The 20,723-nt window shown below is 40.1% G+C and overlaps 1 protein-coding gene, 2 long non-coding RNA genes and 1 other non-coding gene across 16 annotated transcripts in view; 2 read left to right on the top strand and 2 right to left on the bottom strand.

The window, feature by feature from the left end:
* LOC140624572 (uncharacterized) overlaps positions 1 to 4,484 on the top strand; it is a 40,404-nt gene extending 35,920 nt beyond the window's left edge. Inside the window, exon 5 of the long non-coding RNA XR_012024048.1 lies at positions 3,297 to 4,484. This is a non-coding gene — a long non-coding RNA (uncharacterized lncRNA). The remainder of the gene's footprint in view (positions 1 to 3,296) is intronic.
* Positions 1 to 20,723, bottom strand: part of CCDC148 (coiled-coil domain containing 148) — a 281,608-nt gene that overhangs the window by 13,139 nt on the left and 247,746 nt on the right. For 9 of the 12 annotated variants that reach the window (XR_012024035.1, XR_012024041.1, XR_012024036.1 and 6 more), the window contains one exon: positions 3,494 to 4,229. Coding sequence is in view for 1 of the 12 variants with exons in the window: in XM_072811479.1 (XP_072667580.1) it covers positions 4,068 to 4,229 (162 nt within the window). In the remaining 11 variants the exon portion in view is untranslated. Of the gene's footprint in view, positions 1 to 2,885; positions 4,230 to 10,457; positions 10,624 to 20,723 lie in introns of those variants that run through there. The other 3 variants (XR_012024034.1, XR_012024037.1, XM_072811479.1) reach the window with 3 other exon arrangements.
* On the bottom strand, positions 2,165 to 2,271 carry LOC140624623 (U6 spliceosomal RNA). The gene has a single exon (XR_012024082.1). It is a non-coding gene; the product is annotated as a U6 spliceosomal RNA (small nuclear RNA).
* LOC140624571 (uncharacterized) lies at positions 5,624 to 19,945 on the top strand. Of its 2 annotated transcripts, XR_012024046.1 has the most exons (7): positions 5,624 to 5,927; positions 6,951 to 6,966; positions 7,631 to 7,709; positions 7,788 to 7,900; positions 8,035 to 8,169; positions 10,470 to 10,642; positions 19,004 to 19,945. It is a non-coding gene; the product is annotated as an uncharacterized lncRNA (long non-coding RNA). The 2 variants fall into 2 exon arrangements; XR_012024047.1 differs by lacking the exon at positions 6,951 to 6,966.

The raw sequence follows: 20,723 nt of genomic DNA, 5'->3' as shown, positions 1-20,723 counted from the left end.
TTTAAAGAGTCAAGGCTGTTATCTTGTTGAATATACCATGTTCTAGATTTGTCTGTGTGTTTCATCAGAGGTTCACTTGTTCATCTATACTGCAGATTTCCTGTAAGTGGAAGTGAAGTCCAGTGGCCTCCCTCAATCAGCTACATGCTAAGAATACTTTATGGCAATGTAAGCTTTTGATCGCACTGCCTCAGGGAGATGTAACATGAAGATGTCTCACTATTAGTAATTTAAAATTGGATTACATGGTTTAAGGGGTAACTGCTATTGTTTTCCACCGAAAAGTTAAAATTTTCCCTTTGCCTGGAATAAAAAAATCTCTGCAGGACACTTTGGCACTGCGTCAACACCGTGTAACCCAACCATCTTTTACCAATTATTTTAGCATGGGCTGCAAAATGGCTATTTTTATTTTTTTATTTTATTATTTTATTTTATTATTATTTTTTAAATGGCGATTTGTAATTCCATCATTCCCCTATGTTTAATATCTGGCATTCTTAAGAAAAGTTTTTCTTTCTCACACTTCTCTTTCTTTTGGTAGTGGGGGGTGTAGTTATTTATGGCTTTCTGGATTTTGTTCAAATCAGTGTGTTGTAAAGGGTTTCTGTCATTGTTTTTGATACTCAAATTATCCCAGTATTGACCAGGAAGAGCTCCTTCTAGTGTACTCTGTTGTCCTTTTGACATAATCCTTTCAACTCTTGAGAATTTTCTTGCTTTCAAACACAACAGGATTCTCAGGCACAGCTTGGGCTTTCCTTGCCTCGGGTCTGGAATGAGCCATTTCTCCAAGAAGCTCTAGTTCCTTTTGGTGGAGAATGGTAACAAGAAATCAAATATGGGTGTGCCATGCATTTTAATTTTTGGTGAAATTATTCCAATAGATTTATCTCAATTATTATCTTCTTAAATAAAGGAATTTCTTTTTAAATTAATTTATTCATTTTAGAGAGAGAGAGAGAGAGAGAGGACACACCCATGAGGGAGGGGTTGGGGAAGAGGGAGAGAGAGAATCTCAAGCAGACTCCCCATCGAGTACAGAACCCAATGCTGGGCTTGATCCTAGGACCCTAAGATCATGATCTGAGCCAAAGTCAAGAGTCAGACACTCAACCAGCTGAGACACCCAGGCCCCAAGAAGGACTTTCTTCTGTGCACCAAATAGTGGCCTGAGTGCCCAGGATTTAGTAGAGGACAACACAGACAGTCTCTGCCTCTGTGGTGTCTAATGAGGGAGACAAACAACAGCAAAGAGTAATGTGTAGTAACAGCAATATGTTGAATGCTGAAGAGTGCTATGGCAAAAATTGCAGCAGGGAGAGGGAACATGGACAAACAAGTTGGGGAGTAAAACCATAATTTTAAATTGCATGGTCAGGGAAGGGTGCATGGAGAAGGTACTATTCAGGACAATGGCACATGGATATCTGGGGAAGAGCCTGGGACATGCAGATCAAAGGCTGCCAGGCAGGAGCACACAAGCTATGTTATAGGAACAAGGCCAGTGTGACTGGAGGAGAGAGAGCAGTGCAGAGTGGGAGGAGCTAGTGGGTGCAGATTGTGTGGTCACTGTGAGAACTGTGACTTTCACTCTGAGGGACATGGGCAGCCATTGGAGGGCTGTGAATAGAGAAGTGACCAGATCTGACTTGCATTTTAACAGGAGCACACTGACTACTGACATGGGGAAAGCCTACTGGGGGGTTCGAAGCAGAAGCAGGGAGAGGGGTAGGAGGGTAGAACAGTGGTCCAGGGGGAGACGATGGACCAGGGTGATAGTAGTGGAGGGAGTAAGAAGTAGTCAGATGCAAGGTACATTTTGAAGGCATATCCAACAAGATTTGTTGACAGTTTGATGTGGATTTTGAAAGAAGACAAGAGTTAAGAATAACTTTGGGTTTGGTCCTGAACAACGAGTAGGATGAAGTTAACATAATTGGATTGGAGAAAATTAGGGTTAGTAGACATCAAACGGAGGCTAAGTAAGCAGGTGGACTTATGAACCTAGAGTTTAGATGAGAAGTTTGGGTTGGAGAAGCAAAATGTAAGTTGACAACATATAAATAGCATTTATTTTATTTTATTTTATTTTATTTTAATTCAATTTGCCAACATATAGCATAACACTCATTGCTCATCTCATCGTACACCCTCCTTAATGAAAAATATGGAGTGTTTCACAAATTTGCGTGTCATCCTTACACAGGGGCCATGCTAATCTCCTCTGTATTGTTCTAATTTTAGTACATGTGCTGCCGAAGAGAGCACTATATGTGGCATTTAAAGCCATGCAGTGGGGACACCTGGGTGGCTCAGCAGTTGAACATCTGCCTTTGACTCAGGGTGTGATCCTGGGGTCCGGGATCGAGTCCCACATCCGGCTCCTGCATGGAGCCTGCTTCTCCCTCTGCCTGTGTCTCTGCCTCTCTCTCTCTCTGTCTCTCATGAATAAATAAATAACATCTTAAAAAAAAATAAAGGCATGCAGTGGATGAGATAACAAAGTAAATAAGTCTAGAAGCAGATGAGAAAAAGTCTTTGGTTAGATCTGAAAGCTAGGGGAGGTGAGGGGGATCCAGCCAGGACCAAGGAGGAGGGGCCAGTGGGATGGGCAGTACACCTGGAGAGTCTAGTGTCCTGGTCCCTAGAAACCTCCAAAGAAGTCAATAATTACAGCATGTTAATGTGTCTTTTAAACACAGGTAGAATTTTAATTCCAATATTTGACCTTATAGTCAATCAGCTTCAATATATAAAACCACAAACAAAATATATGGGGTAACATTTCTAAAAAGACATTTTATTTTTTATTTTATTTTTTATTTATTTATGATAGTCACAGAGAGAGAGAGAGAGGCAGAGACACAGGCAGAGGGAGAAGCAGGCTCCATGCACCGGGAGCCCGACGTGGGATTTGATCCCGGGTCTCCAGGATCACGCCCTGGGCCAAAGGCAGGCGCCAAACCGCTGCGCCACCCAGGGATCCCTAAAAAGACATTTTAGAAAGAAGTTATAGTTCCTAAGAGATTAATTGCAAAACCACTGTGCCTAATACTCCCATCTCTCAGAATACAGCACACGCAGATCCCCGCAGTATGTGGGGGACGAGTGCAAATGCACCGCACCCTCTTTAGAAGGTCAGCAGTAACGCCCTTTTGTCTCCACAAGCTAGTGAGGGTAAGAGCCACAGGCGGGGGCCAGACGACCAGGAAACCACCACCAGGTGATGATGGTTAATGGCTTCACTTATACATAACTTTTTTTCTTAAAGATTTTACTTATTCATCCCCAAGACCCACAGAGAGAGGCAGAGACACAGGCAGAGGGAGAAGCAGGCCCCCGCGGGACTCGATCCCTGGACCTGGGGAGCACGGCCAGAGCCCAAGGCGGACGCCCAACCACTGAGGCACCCAGGCGCCCCCCCATACATGACTTTTTATGTAACAAGGGTCTCTAGAAGCCATTGTACTACCTCAAAGGAGTGACTCACTGAATTTGGACTGATGCGAAGTCGATCTTCCTGCCTCCCCCTGGGACAAGGAGGACAACCTTGTGTCCACGTGGATGGCCGCTTCTGATCTCTGTGATGAGCATCAGCTCTCGCCACAAATCTCACTTCACCAGGAAGACTTCCTTGTATGATGACCTCGACTCACCCACTGTACTTCATTTCCCTGAAGCACATTGACCACACTATAAATTAGATTTCTAGTTTCTTTACGTATTAAGATATGTATTATTTTACAGATATTAATGAGTGGAGGTACATACTGAGCATCTCTCTCCATTAGCACTGTAAGCACCGTAAGAACAGAGACCTTGTTTGTGGTTTTCTTGCTGTTTCTCCAGCACTGAGGCTAGGACCTGCCATAGGGGCGGTCCAGACGTATTTGCCACATCAATAAACGAATGAATGAAAGCAATGGCCATTAACTCTCATTTACCATGAAAAATGGCTACAGCAAATTCCTCTGGTTCTCTCATTCCCCGGCCCCACTAATGACTTGGAATTCCTAAAGGCCCTTAGAGCATCTCGAACTGTCCAAATGGGAAAAGGTAAAGCCTTAGAGGCAGGCCTTCCTTCGCTGTGAGGCGCATGCCCTACCTCTGCTGGATCTCCAGCCCCTGGACCCTTTTGTGCAATAGGTGTACAATAGGTGTACAAGCTGCTCGAAGTGTGGCCACGGACACCCGGACGTCGCTGTTGTTATGCTGATCTCGTTATCCTGAAAAAGAACAGCGGAAATCCAATGTTGCTTTAACAAAGATTACAGCAAAGGGAAATAGTGGCATTCACAGAATCATTCTCCACTGGAAGGCTAAACCTTCAGAATAATGTAAATCCACTGTACAATGCGGCATGAATGAATTCATCTATGGTTCTGTAATCTGCATACATCTGTCCCTCCCTTAAAGCAGAATGTACTTTAATTAAAGCCCTAACACTCTGATTAAAGATGATAATCCTTTTGCACTGTGAACTTGTGATAAGTATGTTCAATTTGTATCCATTTAAAAGACAGTTGCTGCCTTTTGACCCAAGCTTGCTTGCATGGCTGTCTGTGAAACCTAATATTTATCTAAGATTAAGTTCTGCTTAAATCCTCTTCTCTGTCTTTAGCTGTTTGCAGCACTCACAGTGTGGGTTTTTTTGTTTTTTTGTGGTTTTTTTTTGGGGGGGGGGGGATAAAGGAAGAAACCAGTGTTATTTCTTTTGACAGATGCTGGTAACTTTGGGGATATAGTCGATCTTCATAATATTATTTTATTACAATTCAATGAAAAGGAGCAGAATCTTGATTTTAATTCAATTTTATATTCTTCTGCTGGTCCCAGCCATGAAGGATAGTGGGCTCCGGGAACTGCACAGAGATCACTGATAAAGTAGATATTACAGCGATTAAAGATTACATCTGGTCTAGAGCTGGAGCATTTCTTAACTGCAAAATGGAGAAAAACAGGGTTTTAAAATATTATTACACAAAGTATGAGGCAACCAATTGCAGTTCTCTTCACCCTCCCAAGAGACAAACTGTGGCTCAGAGAGGTTCAATAACTTTCCCAATTCTCCCAGTTAACAAGCAGCTGAGCTGGGATTGGAACCCAGCTCTGATTCGAGACCCTTTTGCTCCACACTCTGCTACGTCATCCCAGCAGCTCCCCATGGATACACAAGGTTCATAGTCTGTTCAGAACAGCAACGACAACAAAAATGCAAATTTCCCTATTTTAAAGGCTGTGAGCAGATAGCTGTTCTACTTTGCCAAGAAAATCAGTCAGTGTATCCAGGAAATTAGGCATCAGTGGCAGGTAAATCATTTATTACTTTTACAAAAACTAGATTTTTAAAAATTGCTTCTGTGTTAGTTTTTACATACTTTTAATCAATTTGAGCCTCTATAGTTTTATTTAATTTATTCTAGTTCTCCTCTCCTACCCTCTATCCAACTCTCCCCCCTCCCACCATACCAATACATTCGCGTATAAGGGGATCATTTAGGGTCAATGACTCAACCATTTGCCTGGTTGGTATTGCTTGTGACCTGTTTTGCCCTCACTGTGACCCCAGTGAGTATTCCTGGGTGTCCCTCCTGGAGTCTCCCACCCGCAGCACATCAGGTACCATCCTCTACCCATCCTGATGCCTCTGTAGTTGGGGTCCAGCATCCAGCAGACACTCAAATACTCAAGGCTGCAGGTGGACCTCTTGAAGATGACAGCATGGTCCTCACACTGACAAGATGATGGGAAGCACATAAGCTGAGGGTGTGGACTTGGGACACGCCTCTGAGATCCAACTTGCTCCCATCTAGAGGGTGAAATGAGGCAACCTGCCTAAGGAAACCACTAGACAGAGAAAAACAGATGGACGAGAACCGAGATTTCCTGTCTCCTGATCTTCACTCTCTCCACTATTCCATAAGGTGAAAAGAATAACATTTATCTATTAACAGGTTACTTATATTCTTTTTTTTTTTGAATAGGTATTAGCAGCAGCTTTCTTTTTTAAAAAAATATTTTATTTATTTATTCATGAGAGACACACAGAGAGAGAGGCAGAGACACAGGCAGGGGGAGAGGAAGGCTCCTTGTGGGACTCAGGTTCCCTGATGTGGGACTGGATCCTGGATCCCGGGATCACGGCCTGAGCCGAAGGCAGTTAGATGCTCAACCCCTGAGCCACCCAGGCGTCCCAGCAGCAGCTTTCAATAAAGGATGAATGTTTAATGTAATTTAAGCAAAAGTAAAGAGAATTGAGGCATATATTTAAGGAAGTAGGTGAGCAGTTCTCAGTATGAAAGAGGCCACAAGGGAATACAGTACTAAATCTAAATACTTAGATTTAGATCTGAGTTTCCTGGAGGCCAAGTTGAAAATGGAAAGACGTCTGGGTTATATAGCACTCATCATCTAATAAAAGAAATATTCAAGGTTTATCATAAAAGCTTCATCCAAACGTTAAGCTTGAGTGAAGTTGTCAGCTATATTATAAGAGATAGTGTCTTCAATAAACACTTTTATAAGTGATATGTGGCAATTCTTGATAGAATTCATTCTAAGTCTTGGTTCTGTCTAAAATCAGCATTTCTTTGGGAACCTAAAGCACTAGGGTTCAGATATGTTGTTGTAACTTGATTTGACTCAGGATAAAGTTTAAAGTCTTAAAAGCAAATGTGCTCAAATATCAATGTGAAAATAATTTACTGGTAAGGTTTTCTTTTTTAATGATATAAATCTATATTTTATTTTATTTATTTTTTTAAGGACAATGATGACCGTTTTTAATGATTCTTGTTCAAAACATTGCTGATCCCCTCATGTTTGCTCCTCCAGGTTGAAGGAAACTTTGTCTCTAGAGATATCTGTAACTTACAGAACTTTTATGAAATGTTGTTTTGTAAACAGATTAAAATATTTATCTTTTCTCCCTACCTGTAACCCTCCAGAGTCCAGAAACTCTCAGTGAGTATTCTTTCTTTTATAGCAATTGTAAATCATCTGCGTAGATTGGGTGGGAATCTGTATTGTAACCAGATACCATTGGAAGGATTGGTGTGTATTATTTCTTTTTTTTTTCTTTTCTAATGTAGACTCACTGCCCTCTCTCACCCTCATCCTTCATTGTCTAGGCCTAAGAATCTGTATTATTAACAAACACTGGGGGCACCTGGGTGGCTCAGTTGGTTAAACCTCTTACTCTTGGTTTCAGCTCAGGTCATGATCTCAGGGTCATGAGATTGGCCCCTGTGTCGGGCTCTGCACTCAGCATGGAGTCTGCTTGAGATTTTCTGCCTCTGCCTCTCCCTCACCCCCTCCCTCTGCCCCTCCTCCTGCTCACACTCAATTTCTCTCTCTAAAATAAGTAAATTAACAAAATCTTTAAAAATACAAAAAACAAAAAATAAGCTCTGGTTCTGATCCAGGTGGCCAGTGGGGCACATTTGAAGAAATACCAATCTAGAAGAAAATTATTCCTATGTTCCTTAGCTTTGATCCGCCTCTTTGAATATAAATTTTCCCCACTTGGTTTTGATTAGCAGCCAATAGCCTGAAATTGATGTTTCAGGGAAGACAGAGGAAATACATAGGCTCTGGGTTGTTGAGCCTCCTATGCTTTGTATTCCAGGCATACACGAAGTAAAGATGGGGTCTGCTTAATGAACTCAAAGCTTGAGGAGTGAAGGGGGCCATGAAAAAGGTTGAGGGTAAGTGAAGGAAGAGCAGTCATAAGGGCCAGCCTGGAAACTCCAAAGCTGATCTTTGCTGCTTTGCTATTTTCCAAGGCCCAGTCCTGCCTGGCTTCTGCAGTGCACAGAGGCAATCTGTGCCTCACCTCGCTGTCTCTGCCTATGGTTTATGCAAAGCCCTTCCGAGAAGTCCATTCTGAATCAGAGAGGTAGGGCTAAAGTGGGGGTCCACTGGGGTCTGCGGATTCCTAAGGATTCATGGTGGATTTCAGGGGCCCTGAACTCCCTGAAATCATACATGAATATTTTGTGTGTATGTGTATATGTGTATTTTTGTGAAAAGAGTTTCCAGTTACAACTTTCATCAGATGCTCAAAGGGATTAGAAAGGATCCCAAAGAATGGAGAATCGCTACAAATTCCTGGTGCAGCAGAGCTCCATGTTCACGTTGGTGTGTTCCATCATGCTGCAGCCTCAGGTCAGTTGGCTGACAACCTCCTTGGTGACAGCTAGGTCACCAAGTCTCTCTATATAGGAGCCACTCTCCCTGCCCAATCTGAGGATTATGGTAGCAAAGCTGTCAGCCTTAATTTTGACAAATTGTTTTGGGTAATTAGTCCCTTTTAATTGCTCATGGAAATAGTAATTTTAGGTGACAAGATTATTATATGCTGCTTGTTAATGGGTCCTCCAGGGTCAAGAAAACACCTCTGGGATTGCTATGACCTGTTCTCTTCCATCTTTGGCATTCCCCCTTGAAATCACCAGAAAAGACGTTTAGTAAAGTCAGTTCCCACTCTGTGAAAGGTACAGAGCACGAGTTTCCTTTTATCCATTTGCCAAGTGAAGGATTAGAGGAGGACTTTCAACTTTTCCCTGCTACTCACTGCCAGCCAATGCCAGGCTTCACAGACTAGCTGATCATTAACTCGAAGGGCTGAGGAAGTTTCTGGCCCTTCTCTTTGCTTATTTACCCATTCAACCAAGTTGCTTTACAAGCGAGTGAGTTTTAAATAAATAGAGTCCTAGGTGATAAAATATTTGGCTCTCAGCTCAAGTTGAGTATTTTCATTGCTTTTCACTTCACTGAACAGGAGGGTCGGTCTGACCAGTAGGTCAGGGCAGATCCAGGTAATGGTTCACCATGTGCCTGCTCAGGGGAGCAGTGGATGGAAGGCAGAGAACTCTTCTTGGCACTTTAGGAGGCTGGGAATTGACTGCCTGTTTACTAACTGTGTCATTCTGGGCCAGTTGTTTGACCTCCTTAAGCCCTCATTTCATCATCTGTCAAAGGGGATAAAAATAATAGCTAGCTCATAGTTCAACCGTAAGGACTAAATGATATCATAAATACCCAGCATATAACACGAACTGAAGCAAACAAAAAAGATAGCATCTATTATCATTACAGTCCATTTCTCCTTCCGAAATCCAGATCTTATTAAGAAGTCTGAATTAGTGGGGAGGTAAAAAAAAACCCACAAATATTACATTCATACCCAACTTATCTCCATGTCTTCCAAGCTTGTTAAGGTAGGCACACCTAATCCCATGTATACTGAAATGTATAACGATCTAAAATGATGCAGATGAAGGGCACCTGGCTGGCTTAGCTAGTGAGCATGTGACTCTTGATCTTGAGGTCATGAGTTCAAGCCCCAAGGTTGGCATAGAGCTTACTTACAAAAAATAAAATGATGCATATGAAGATAGAAATGACCACATTGCTATCTATTCAAGGCAGTTAACACGGATTTCAGTGTGCATAACCACGTTCCCTGAAATCAAATATTTCTTGTGAAACTGACAATAAAAGAATTTGCAGAGGACCCAATTTTTCTCTCTGGTTTTTCTTGATGGAAAAAACCCAAAGACACTACCTTCATGGTGACTTTTCTTTTTTTAAAGATTTTATTTATTTATTCATGAAATACACAGAGGAGAGAGAGAGGCAGAGACACAGGCAGAGGGAGAAGCAGGCTCCATGCAGGGAGCCCGACGTGGGACTCAATCCCGAGACTCCAGGATCACGCCCTGGGCCGAAGGCAGGCACTAAACTGCTGAGCCACCCAGGGATTCCCCAGGGTGACTTTTCAAAACAGTTTCTTTTTTAGAAAAATATGTTTGTTCTTCTCCCCTGGTTTCATATTTATCTTAAAAATTTTATTCCTAGTCTTTAGAAACTAAATTTTAACAAATTTGCTCCTTCACAGAGCTGGTTCTTAGGTTTATGCATTTCATTTCATATTTTCCTGATCAAATTTCATAAGGGTCAGGGATCACACTTATGGGTATTTCCTGATGTCTGCAATCATACCTCTTTCTCTATTTACTCTTCAGCAAGGGCTGCAGCAGGCAAACTCAAATATTGCATGACAGAGTAAAATGTCATCTCAAGAGTAATGGCTAGCTCTCCAGTAATACCCTCAAGTAAGAAGCTCCTGCTCTAAGAACTGGCAATAGGATAGAGAGCTGGAGCTTTGTGTGTCTAGGATGGCAAAGATCTCTCCTTTTCTTGTCCTGAACACTAAGCTTCCCCAAGCCTTAAAAAAGGGAAGGGAGAGTGCTTAAAATGATCCCAGCTAACTTATTTAGATAGAGGCTTGCTGGAGTCTCCAGAAATATGAATTATACGGAAGGCTAGAGGGTTCAGCAGTTTGCATCTATGTAACGGAAAATAACACAAAGCACATATGCTATGGAGATTGGAATATTTGTCTGGTTTCTACACAAAAGATAAACCCACTTATTCAGTAGTGATATTACCTGCTCTTCTAGCTCCTGTGATCCACATGACACATCTTGACCAGATCAGCTTGCCCCATGTATTCCGATGGAATGCCAGCAACGGCCTCAGCCTCTAATCTCCAACTTCCCAACAGCAGCTTGGATTTCATGGCCAGATATCAGAACTGTGCAGCCCAATCCTTCCCTGAAAATTTGCAGTTCAGGTTGTAATGTTGAAATCATATATTATTTGTGACATTTTTATATAGTTCTTATCCATGTGCTAAAAGAGTAATAGAGAGTGGTTTTATAAAACCCCTTTCTCTTGAAAAATGAATTTGTTGTAAAGGAATTTAATACTTAACATTAAATTAAATTAAATTAAAATTTCATCTTGGAATAAGTTAGCTAAGTTAGTCTAATAATTAAAATTTTAGAACTCCTGGATTGTAACATTTGGAGTTTCATATGCAGCATTAATTAAGCTCACATCAAAATAGATTAGCCACTTGTAGATACAGTTACCAGTCACTCTGTTTCTGGAACCAATCCAGAAATGTTGGAACATTGTCAGGCACTTACTAGGTGTTGGACAAGTGACAGAAATTGATGATGCACATTTAGAATATCTACAGAAAAGAAAGTGTCAGTGTAAAGTAGGTGTATATGAGAAAGCCGCCCTCCAGGAAATTTGACCATACTTTTCTACCACCTGCATGATTTCAGTGTACCATAGAATAGGATTAGAGGCCTATTTCTGCCTATGTTCATGATTTTATCATGGAACATAACAATTCTAGACCACACATTTATAGTCAGATGCAAAAAAGGATCCTGATTTTTTTCAGAACTCACAAATGACTAAATTGCCTTCTAGCATTTTTCTTGTCTTTTGAGGAAATGTTCTGAGGAGGCTATATTTTTAAATCTCATTTCAATAATCACCCAATAGGCTGAGGAATTAGTAACAAGTGAGTTTAGACTTGAGTTCAAGATGTAAAAATCATCCTTTTGTGTGACTGTGCTCTGGTGGAGTTACTGCCTCCTGGGGGGTTTCTAAAGCCGTGTGCTTGGAAGTTGGGAAGCAGGGGTGGGTGGTGGGTGGAGGATGGCTGACATGCTTGTGTAGTGTGTAATGTTGTGTGCAGATATTTATATGGTTGTGGCTCAAATAAAGTTTAAGTCCAACTATAATAAAGGTTCTTTGCATCCTGAAACCACTGCCACATGAGTGAGGCGCAGGGTGGGGTTCCCTGTTGGTGGTCAACAGGGTCTAGTCTGGTTGAGTCTGAAGGGGCCTGCTTCTGCTTAGAAAATGATCTTATATTTTAATCAGTGACAATAGACAACTCCCTGAGAGGTGCATCCATTTGAGGACTTCTTTTGACAGTAGATATGCTTGAAATATGATTTTTAAGGTACCCCAATAACTGACCATCAAATACACAGATCAGAGCTAAAAGTAATGTAGAATAACACTGCAGTCACTAGTGAGGTTTTCACTTTGTTTCATATCCTTTTTAGACCACGTGGAACATTTCATAATGTTCTCCATAAGACTCTCAGCTCCTGGAAAATCTCCTTTATTTTCCTTTTTATGGGAGAAGAAGAGGTTATGAAAGAGGGAGAAGAATGAAATAATTGTAGTTAATCATCCTCTCAGTTCCTGATTAGGAGTGTGTATGTGCCTGCCCACCTAAGTTTGTAAATGTGTATTTTCCCCACTAGTTATTTCCCATCTCAGAAAATGGTATCAGCCGAACAAACCAGAAACCTAGTTTTTAAAAAAATATTTTATTTATTTATTCATGAGAGACACACAGAGAGAGGGAGAGACACAGGCAGAGGGAGAAGCAGGCTCCCTGCGGGGAGCCCAATGTGGGACTCGATCCCAGGACCCTGGAATCACAACCTGAGCCAAAGGCAGATGCTCAACCACTGAGCCACGCAGGGGCCCCTCTTTGGTGATTCTGTCTCCTTCCAGTCAATCACCAAATCCTGTTAATTGATTTTCCTAAATATTTCTTCAGTTCCCTTCAAACTAGGGTTACACTAGGAAGATACCAATTTGTTCTAATTCCTATATTATGTTGAGAACATTCATCATTTTTCATGAACTTGGGTTATGACCTCCCAGCTTGGCTTCATTTGAAAGACCATGTCTCCCATCTACCCACAGACTGCCATGGAGTAGTCCTCTGTAGGTAATCTGCTCACCCGTGCCTGCCCTATGTTGGGGTATTGGCTTTCACTTCACTAATTCCACCTTTCCCACTCATTTCATCTTGCCCTCCTTAAGCACTCTGCAAGAATCAGGCTCAAAAAACTCTCTCCTGGTTATTCCTAAGTATGGCTGTTTGTGTACAATTTTTAATATGTTTGTTCCTTTGTTCATTCATTCATTATAAATACATATCCCTCCTTCTTCCCTAAAATAATTAGAGTAGAGACAGGTTATAAGGATAATACGAGCACATCAAAATAGTATAGATTAAAATAAGTGGGAAAAATAGGGAAGTGTGAAGGGAGGGGACATCACTGGCACAGAGCCTGGAGCTGATCCCAAGATGCATAGATGATGCATCCCATACAGTCTATTCTGTATAGAGCCTGGAAGATGGCAGGCCCTAAACTGGCTTTGGGCTAGCTAGCACTGCTCCTTAACGAGAAAAGTTTAGTGTCTCTAAGATAAAATGTGAACTAATAATTAGGAGAAGAACAACTAGTCCCGATTCTAAGAGGTCACACTGTGTGGTATGGTGAGGAGCAGGGGCCCTGGAGCAGATGGCCTGGGCATGGGAGGTGGGGTGAGTGGTGGTCAGCAGTGGTACACATTAGGATCACCAGGGAAGCCTTTAAAAAACATCATCTGGGGCCCTTCCTCAGGACAACTAAGTACGAATCTCTGGGAATGGGACTGGGAAGCCCTATTTAAAAAATTTCCCCTGATGATTTGCTGCCAAGGTCAATGATTTAGAAGGATGGAAAGTCTGTGAATATGACAGGACATTCCTCCCGGAGAACTTCTACAAATCTTTAGGTGTGTCTCCCCTGGAATAGTTCTATAAAGATCAAGCTCTTTCATTTGAGTCTCAATGTCAGGAACAGTGTGTATACACACACACACAGACACAGACACACATATTTTAATTGAAGTATAATTGACAAATAAAACTATATATTTACAGTGTACAGGGTGATATTTGATATACATATACATTGTGAAATGATTAACACAATCAAGTGAATTGACACCATCCACTACCTTACATAGTCCCCCCCCTTTTTTTTTTTTTTACAATAGTCAAGATATGGAAAGAAATCCTAAGTGTTGATCAATGAATGAATAAAGAGAATGTGGCATATGCACACAATAGACTATTATTCACCCATAAAAAGGATGAAATCCTGTCATTTTTAACAACAGGGATAAAACTGGAGGGCATCATGCTAGGTAAAATAAACCAGACAAAGAAAGACAAATACTGCATACTAATACTTATATGTGGAATAGTTAAACAAAAAGAAGTCAAGCTCCTAGACACAAAGAATAGAATGGTGGCTACCAGGGGCTAGGGTGAGGGAAATACAGATATGTTGGTTAAATTGATCTGAGGATACAAATTTTAGCTACAAGATGAATATACTCTGGGAATCACAGCGTGGTGATTATATTCAATAATGCTATATTACATACTTGAAATTTGCTATAAGAGTAAACCTTAAGTACCCTTACCACGGAATAAAATTTTTTAAGAGAAATTTTTTATCCCTTCTGAAATGTATGTGTTGAATTTCTGATCCTTAGCGTGGCTGTATTTGGAGATGGGACCTGTAAGAAATTATGAAGGTAAAGGAGATCATAGGGTGGGGCCTTGATTGGCTAGCAGTAGTGTACTTATAAGAAGGGACTCTAGAGAGCTCACTCCAGAATTGTGAGAAAATAGATTTCTGTTGCTTAAGCAACCTAATATTTTGTCAGCTTGAGCTGATTAAGACATGATTTATATGTATATAATTGTACATATATGAATTATATATGTGTGTGTATATGTGTAATTTATGTGTATAACTCATTCACTCTTAGAATATACCAGGCACAGTGCAACTGTGTGTGTGTGTGTGTGTAGTATATAATGATATATATACAAAAATAAACACCAACAAAGCCATCATAGATAGATGATAGATGGATAGATATAGATAAAAGCTAATGTATAGCTAACTGCCTGTCAACTTAATCTTGCCCAAATGTTGTTCTTAACCAACCTTTCAGAGTAATATGTGTATATTATTCAATGTAATGTGCTATGTGAATTCATTAACAACCATGAGCAGCTCGTTAGTTCCATGTTTCACTTCTAAGCAATAACAAACTCAGTAATTGACACACTTAAATGCTTAGTAAAACTAAATCTTTGGTCCAAAATACACCAAATAACCTCCTGGCTTATTTGTATAGAATGTTATTTAGTGCTTTGTACCCTGTAGATCCTTAACAAGGGCTATAAACCATCAAGCTCAGGGATTATAACAAAGTCAGCTTGAATTTTATTTCCATCTCTTAAAAATATAGCTCTTAACATTTGGGACTCATTTTGGAGATTGTTGATAAAATCTATGGGCCCATTCTGCAGGAGAAGGCACATCACACATATATTCCCAAATTTGTATTAAATTTCATGGATCCAGACACTTGCCTCTGGCTGTTCATGGCAGGATACCTCGTGTCCCCCATTCCAGACTTCCTGTAGGTGGCCCTTGCCATATTTCTGTCCTCTCCAGGTTCTGGCAATTGCTCCCCCCTATCCAGCTGTTCCCAGCTCACTATCCTTTCTTGTTCCTACATCCTGACCGCTCCCTTTGTAAATAGTAATTCTTCCAGTACCTCGGTTCCATTGTGCCACCTGATTCCTGGAATACAGCCTCCAAAATATATCTGGGGACCCCAAACCATTTTGAAAAACATGGACTTACAACTCCATTCCACATGAAGATCTTTCAGTTACTTTTTTTTTTTTTTACTGCAAAACAGAAGTTAGTTTTTTTCTTAACTGGTGGAACACTTTTTAAAAGATAATCTTCTATACAAGGATATTTACTCTTACATGTAAAAATTCTCATGGAATTACCAGGGCTTATAGCTTGAGAAACATGGTGCTTGACTTATTTTCTTAACTGGCTGCTGGGCATCACATGTATGAAAGAATTGAAAGCTTGAGTAAAAGACAGATAAATGGCCTCTGTTGCTTGCCTCTAAGCTACGGTCTCGTCATCCTGTCATGGAAGGAAATTAAAATTGTCTGACACATATTGAGTTTCATAAAGCCACACTGTTCCTCTATGGGATCCTGTGTGCCTGTAGAAGTCAGTACCACAAGTAGGTTTTTTGAGGATTTGATCTACAATCTTCATTGGGAATTAGAGCTAAGTAAATTCATATTTAGTTATCAGGGTCTCTCTTTGTCCCTTTTAAAAAATAAAAGAACTATATAAATGTTTCTTTCCTCAGTCCTTCAGGACTTTTTCTATCTTCAGAGAATCCAAAAATAATATTCAGTTCCTCCTAAGATGAATAACTGAAATACTTGTAATTTGCAACCTGCTTAATTATTAACTCCTCAACTGTTCTATTTCTGGTTTGCTTTTTTATTCTCCCCAAATAGGTATTGCTCAATCCAGAATCAATTTATAATTTGTTTTTCTAAGCACTGAGCATGACAGTTTTCACTAGCAAACAAAAGCCCACCTTTAAACCACTTTTCCCCCCAAAACTTTAAACTTGATTTAAATATTATTTTTTATAAGTATAAAAATCATCAAAGAACCTAGAAACCAATATTACATATTTTGTAGAGGATTAGTAAAGAATTAGCCACAAAAGGCAGTAATTTAGGATTGTGCCTATTTTTTCTAAATTTCTTAGAAAAGCTGTTACTCTACAGTAGCTTATAATCATTACCATCATGAAACACTGTAGACATTCCAGAGTTAGAGAAACCATCTGAGTAATGTGATTTTTTCTCCATGCCCTATCAGAATAAGATGAATGAATTATTTAAGATTTAGGTTTTTCTGGGACACCTGGGTGGCTCAGTGGTTGACAGTCTGCCTTGGGCTCAGGGTGTGATCCTGGGGTCCTAGGATTGTGTCCCACATCAGGCTCCCTGCAGGGAAACTGCTTCTCCCTCTCCCTGTCTCTGCCTCTCTCTCTGTCTCTCACAAATAAATAAATAAAATCTTTAAAAAAAGAAAAAAAGATTTAGGTTCTTCTTTTTCATATCACTTTATTTTTCTTCTGAGTTTAAGATCCTTTGCATTTACATGTCTTCCCAACATGGCAAATAACAAAAACTAATGAAGAGGCAAACAAAATGCTAGTTATGTTTTACTTACTCTGGGTAAATAATCAGCAGTGGAAACTAGTCCACTACTTAGATATATTTCCTACACTTCACTGTCCTGCCTTCCTCTTTCTTCCACTGGGCCTCTGGAGAAGTCACCTCTTAGAGAGCTGGTTCCATGATTGATTTAAGGTTGCAACACCATGGATCTACTCTAAGTCAACAAGCAAATGATAGAAAAAAATGTATTTATAAAGAACTTATTTTGTGCAAGTCACAGTGATAGGTGTTATAGGAGAGCAAAACACAGTAATTTCCTTAAATGACGTATAACCTACTAAGTTTGAGGCACTAAGACAAATGGGTGCATAGTTATAATTCAAAAGATAATCTGATAGACTCCAAAAGAGACATAGAAATAAAAGTGTTTGGGGAGTCAACAGAGGCAATGATCATATGGAGTGGAAAGGATTTGAAAGGGGTTCTTGGACAAGGTGGATATTTGAGACAAGCTTTATTTAAGAGCCACAATTTGAAAGAGTCTTTGGGAAGGGTATTTTCATCAAAAATAAAACCATGAAATAAGACAGAAAGAAAATAATAGGACATGGCTATTCTAGTCATATCCTATTTGGCTGAAAAGGTAACTTTTGTGGAACCCTACAAGTCAGGTTAAGGAGATCAGGCCTTGAGCCTAGGCAAAGGGAGGTGGCTGAGAGGCATAAAGTAGGACTGATGAGGAGGCTGTTGGAGGTAAATGGGAGGAGGGGGAGGAAGGTAGAGATAAGTGCCCATAGCAAGAAACTGCATCTGGGTGTGAATGACCAAGACTTGACCGCTACCTTCCAGAATATCAAGGTTGCGGGGAGGGCAGAGATGGATTAGAGACAAGTTGAACCTGCCAAAGACATCATTTTCTTGTTAGACTAGTCAGCTCCCCTACTTGTGAAGGTCACTGCCTTCACATTTTCACCTAATAAGTTAAGCAGCTTACATATTTCAGAATAAAAATTCCCTTTTCATGTGAAGATGATGTGTTTCCAAAGTCTTTCTTTTGCTAAAAGGCAAAGGAAAGTTCAAGCATAACAGAGCCAGGAGCAGCAGCTATGGAAGAGAATGGCATCTAAAGGAAGAGATGTCGGCCATGGTCTCAGTATTTGTGCAGATAAAACACTTTCTGGCTTTGTGACTAATAAAAAATTAGCTTTCCCAGAAAGAAAAAAATGTATGAATTCAATGTTAAAATGTAAGGACTCAATGAAATTCTGACACATTGTACAACATGGATAAAAACCTTGAAAACATTATGCTAGGTGGAGTACGCCAGACACAAAAAGGCAAATATTGCATGATTTTTCTTATTTGAGATACCTAGAGTAGTCAAATTTATAGAGAAAGAAAGTAGAATAGTGGTTACCAAGGGCTGATGGAAAGAAGACAAGGGAGTTATTGTTTAATGGGTACAGTTTCAGTTCGGGATGATGAGAAGGTTCTGGAGACGGATGGTGGTGATGGTTGCACAGAAATGTGAATGTACATAACACCACTGAATTGGATACTCGAAAAAAGGTTACAGTGTCAAATGTTATGGCATGTATATTTTACTACAATTTTTTAAAGAGCAAAGGTCTTAAAAAAAAAAAGAGCAAAGGTCTATTTTGTGTTTCTATGATGCCAAATTCCAGTTCACTAATTTTTAGAGAGAAAGTTCACACTCTGATCTGATAGGATCATGCCCGCAGGTTGGCCTTTCTACACGGACCTCTGTTCTATAGGAGAAGTCATGGTCTCTAAGAAGTTTGCATGGGGAATTAGGAATCAGAGCAAAAGGAGTTGGGTATGGTAGTGGCTACCAGAAGAGAGATTGGCCTAACATTCTTGTCCTCAATGTAGAAATATATCTGCCAAGGAGGTCTGAATCTTTGCATTAGCCAGTCTGAGTACTCTTCCTCAAGATAGTGTAGCCAACCAAGGTTATTTTTCAAAGCACAGTTCATCATAGTCACAAATGCAGTGAGAAAATATGATGAACACATCAATAGCTATCAGAAAGAATGATTAAATCTAAAATACTCACTAGAGAGAAAAGGAGTGACATCCGGGAATATTTCTACAGGATCAAAGTCTGATTTTAAAGTGAAATTTTCCTGTATCAACCCAATATGCATTGCCCTTGGCATAAATGCTTTGGTGTCTCAGTGACAGTAGAAGACCAATTAATAAGGCTGTTTATCTTTGCAGGTTGACATAGCACATACGGGACTCTGTAGGATTGAAATATGCTACCAAAGAAGGAAAGAACATGATGTGAAGTGGAAGAAGCTGATAAGAAAAAAATGAGAAGAAATGTTGAGAGGGAAGGGAGACTAGCAAGGAAGGAAAGCAGTTGTGAAATAATGTTATGAGAAGGAAGAGGTCTATTAGGGTTCTGCAAGATGGAGAGCTAACATATCCCCAAGGTGCTGGAAACAGCTGCAAAAGCTGTATGAAATAGTTTTAGAAGAGAATTAAAATATGCTTTAAAAAGAAAATTTAAAGTCAGAGTGGTGACCTGAGTGGATACCTGTCTATCTGGAGGCTAGGATTTAAAGTTCATGTAGGCATAAGCCTCATTTTGGGTGAGGCAAGGTGTTGGAACTAAGATCCCCAAAATCTAAGGCCCTCAGATCCAAAAAACACATATTTCCCCAAGTAATCCAAATTCCATGCTTGATCCTTATTCAGACTTGGAGCTTAAATTTATATCATATTCCAGGAAGCCTCACTTAAAAATATAAACAGAAAATTCGGTCAGGAAATTGATGCCCTGGCACTCCTTGCATAAGTAAATGCAAAACCCACACAGGAGAACACAGACACACCTAGGTGGCAAGGGATCCTCACAAAATGACAAGACTTACTGAAGATGAGCCCATGATAAAAAAGTCATAGAATAGCAAGTAACAATTTTTGTGTGAGGTACAGGCAGTGGACACAAGATACGGGAGGATTAGACCCAATAATGTGAGTTACTAGAATGGAACTTAGAAAGTAACAACCAGGGGCACCTGGGTGGCTCAGTGGTTGAGCGTCTGCCTTTGGCTCAGGTCATGATCCTGGGGTCCTGGGGTCGAGTCCCACATTGGGCTCCCCGCAGGGAGCCTACTTCTCCCTCTGCCTGTGTCTCTCCCTCTCTCTGTGTGTCTCTCATGAATAAATAAATAAAATCTTAAAAAAAGTAACCACCAAAGAAAAGATCTTTAACATTATTAAAGCTATCACAGAAGTAATTAAAACACAGGAATGAGAAATGGAAAAAGACAAGGCCACTTTGAATAATGTTGATGCTGCTGCTGCTAATAATAGTACTAATAATAGTGCTAATAATAGTACTAATAATAGTGCTAATAATAGTATGAGGTATTAGTACTTTTCCATTTTATAGAAAACGCAGCATGACATCATCACCTCCCAGAAGCCCCTTCTCCTAATATCAACACTGTGGGTTTGGATTTTAACACATGACTTTGTGGGGGGTGAGGGGGTGGGGGAATGGATAGGCACAAATTTTCAGTCTATATTCTAGAGTACAGGGTCTTAACCACTACACCAAACCAAAGAGCAAATTTTATTTCCAAATGAAATTCCAGATTCCAAAAACTTTCAAGATTTCAAAATTACAAAAGTGAAAAAACTTATAAAGAAAACTCAGTGAATGAATTAAACAGCAGATTAAGCACAGGTGAAGAAAGAATAAGTGTAAAACAACTGAAAAAAAAATCTGAAAATATAGCACAGAAAGAAAAAAAGATGGAAAATATAAAAGCAAGAGTAAGAAATATGAGAATAAAATGAAAAGAACCAACATATTTCTAACAGAAGGTTGTAGTAGGAGAGGGTAGAGAGAACAATAAGTAGGCAATATTTAAAAATGTAATGACAGAAATTTCCAGAATTGGTGAAAGATATGAATGTTCAAGAA

Source organism: Canis lupus, chromosome 34 (genome assembly GCF_048164855.1).
Source record: "Canis lupus baileyi chromosome 34, mCanLup2.hap1, whole genome shotgun sequence".
NCBI lineage: Eukaryota > Metazoa > Chordata > Mammalia > Carnivora > Canidae > Canis > Canis lupus.
The sequence above is the reverse complement of the archived record's forward strand: the minus strand, read 5'-3'. Positions and strand labels throughout refer to the sequence as shown.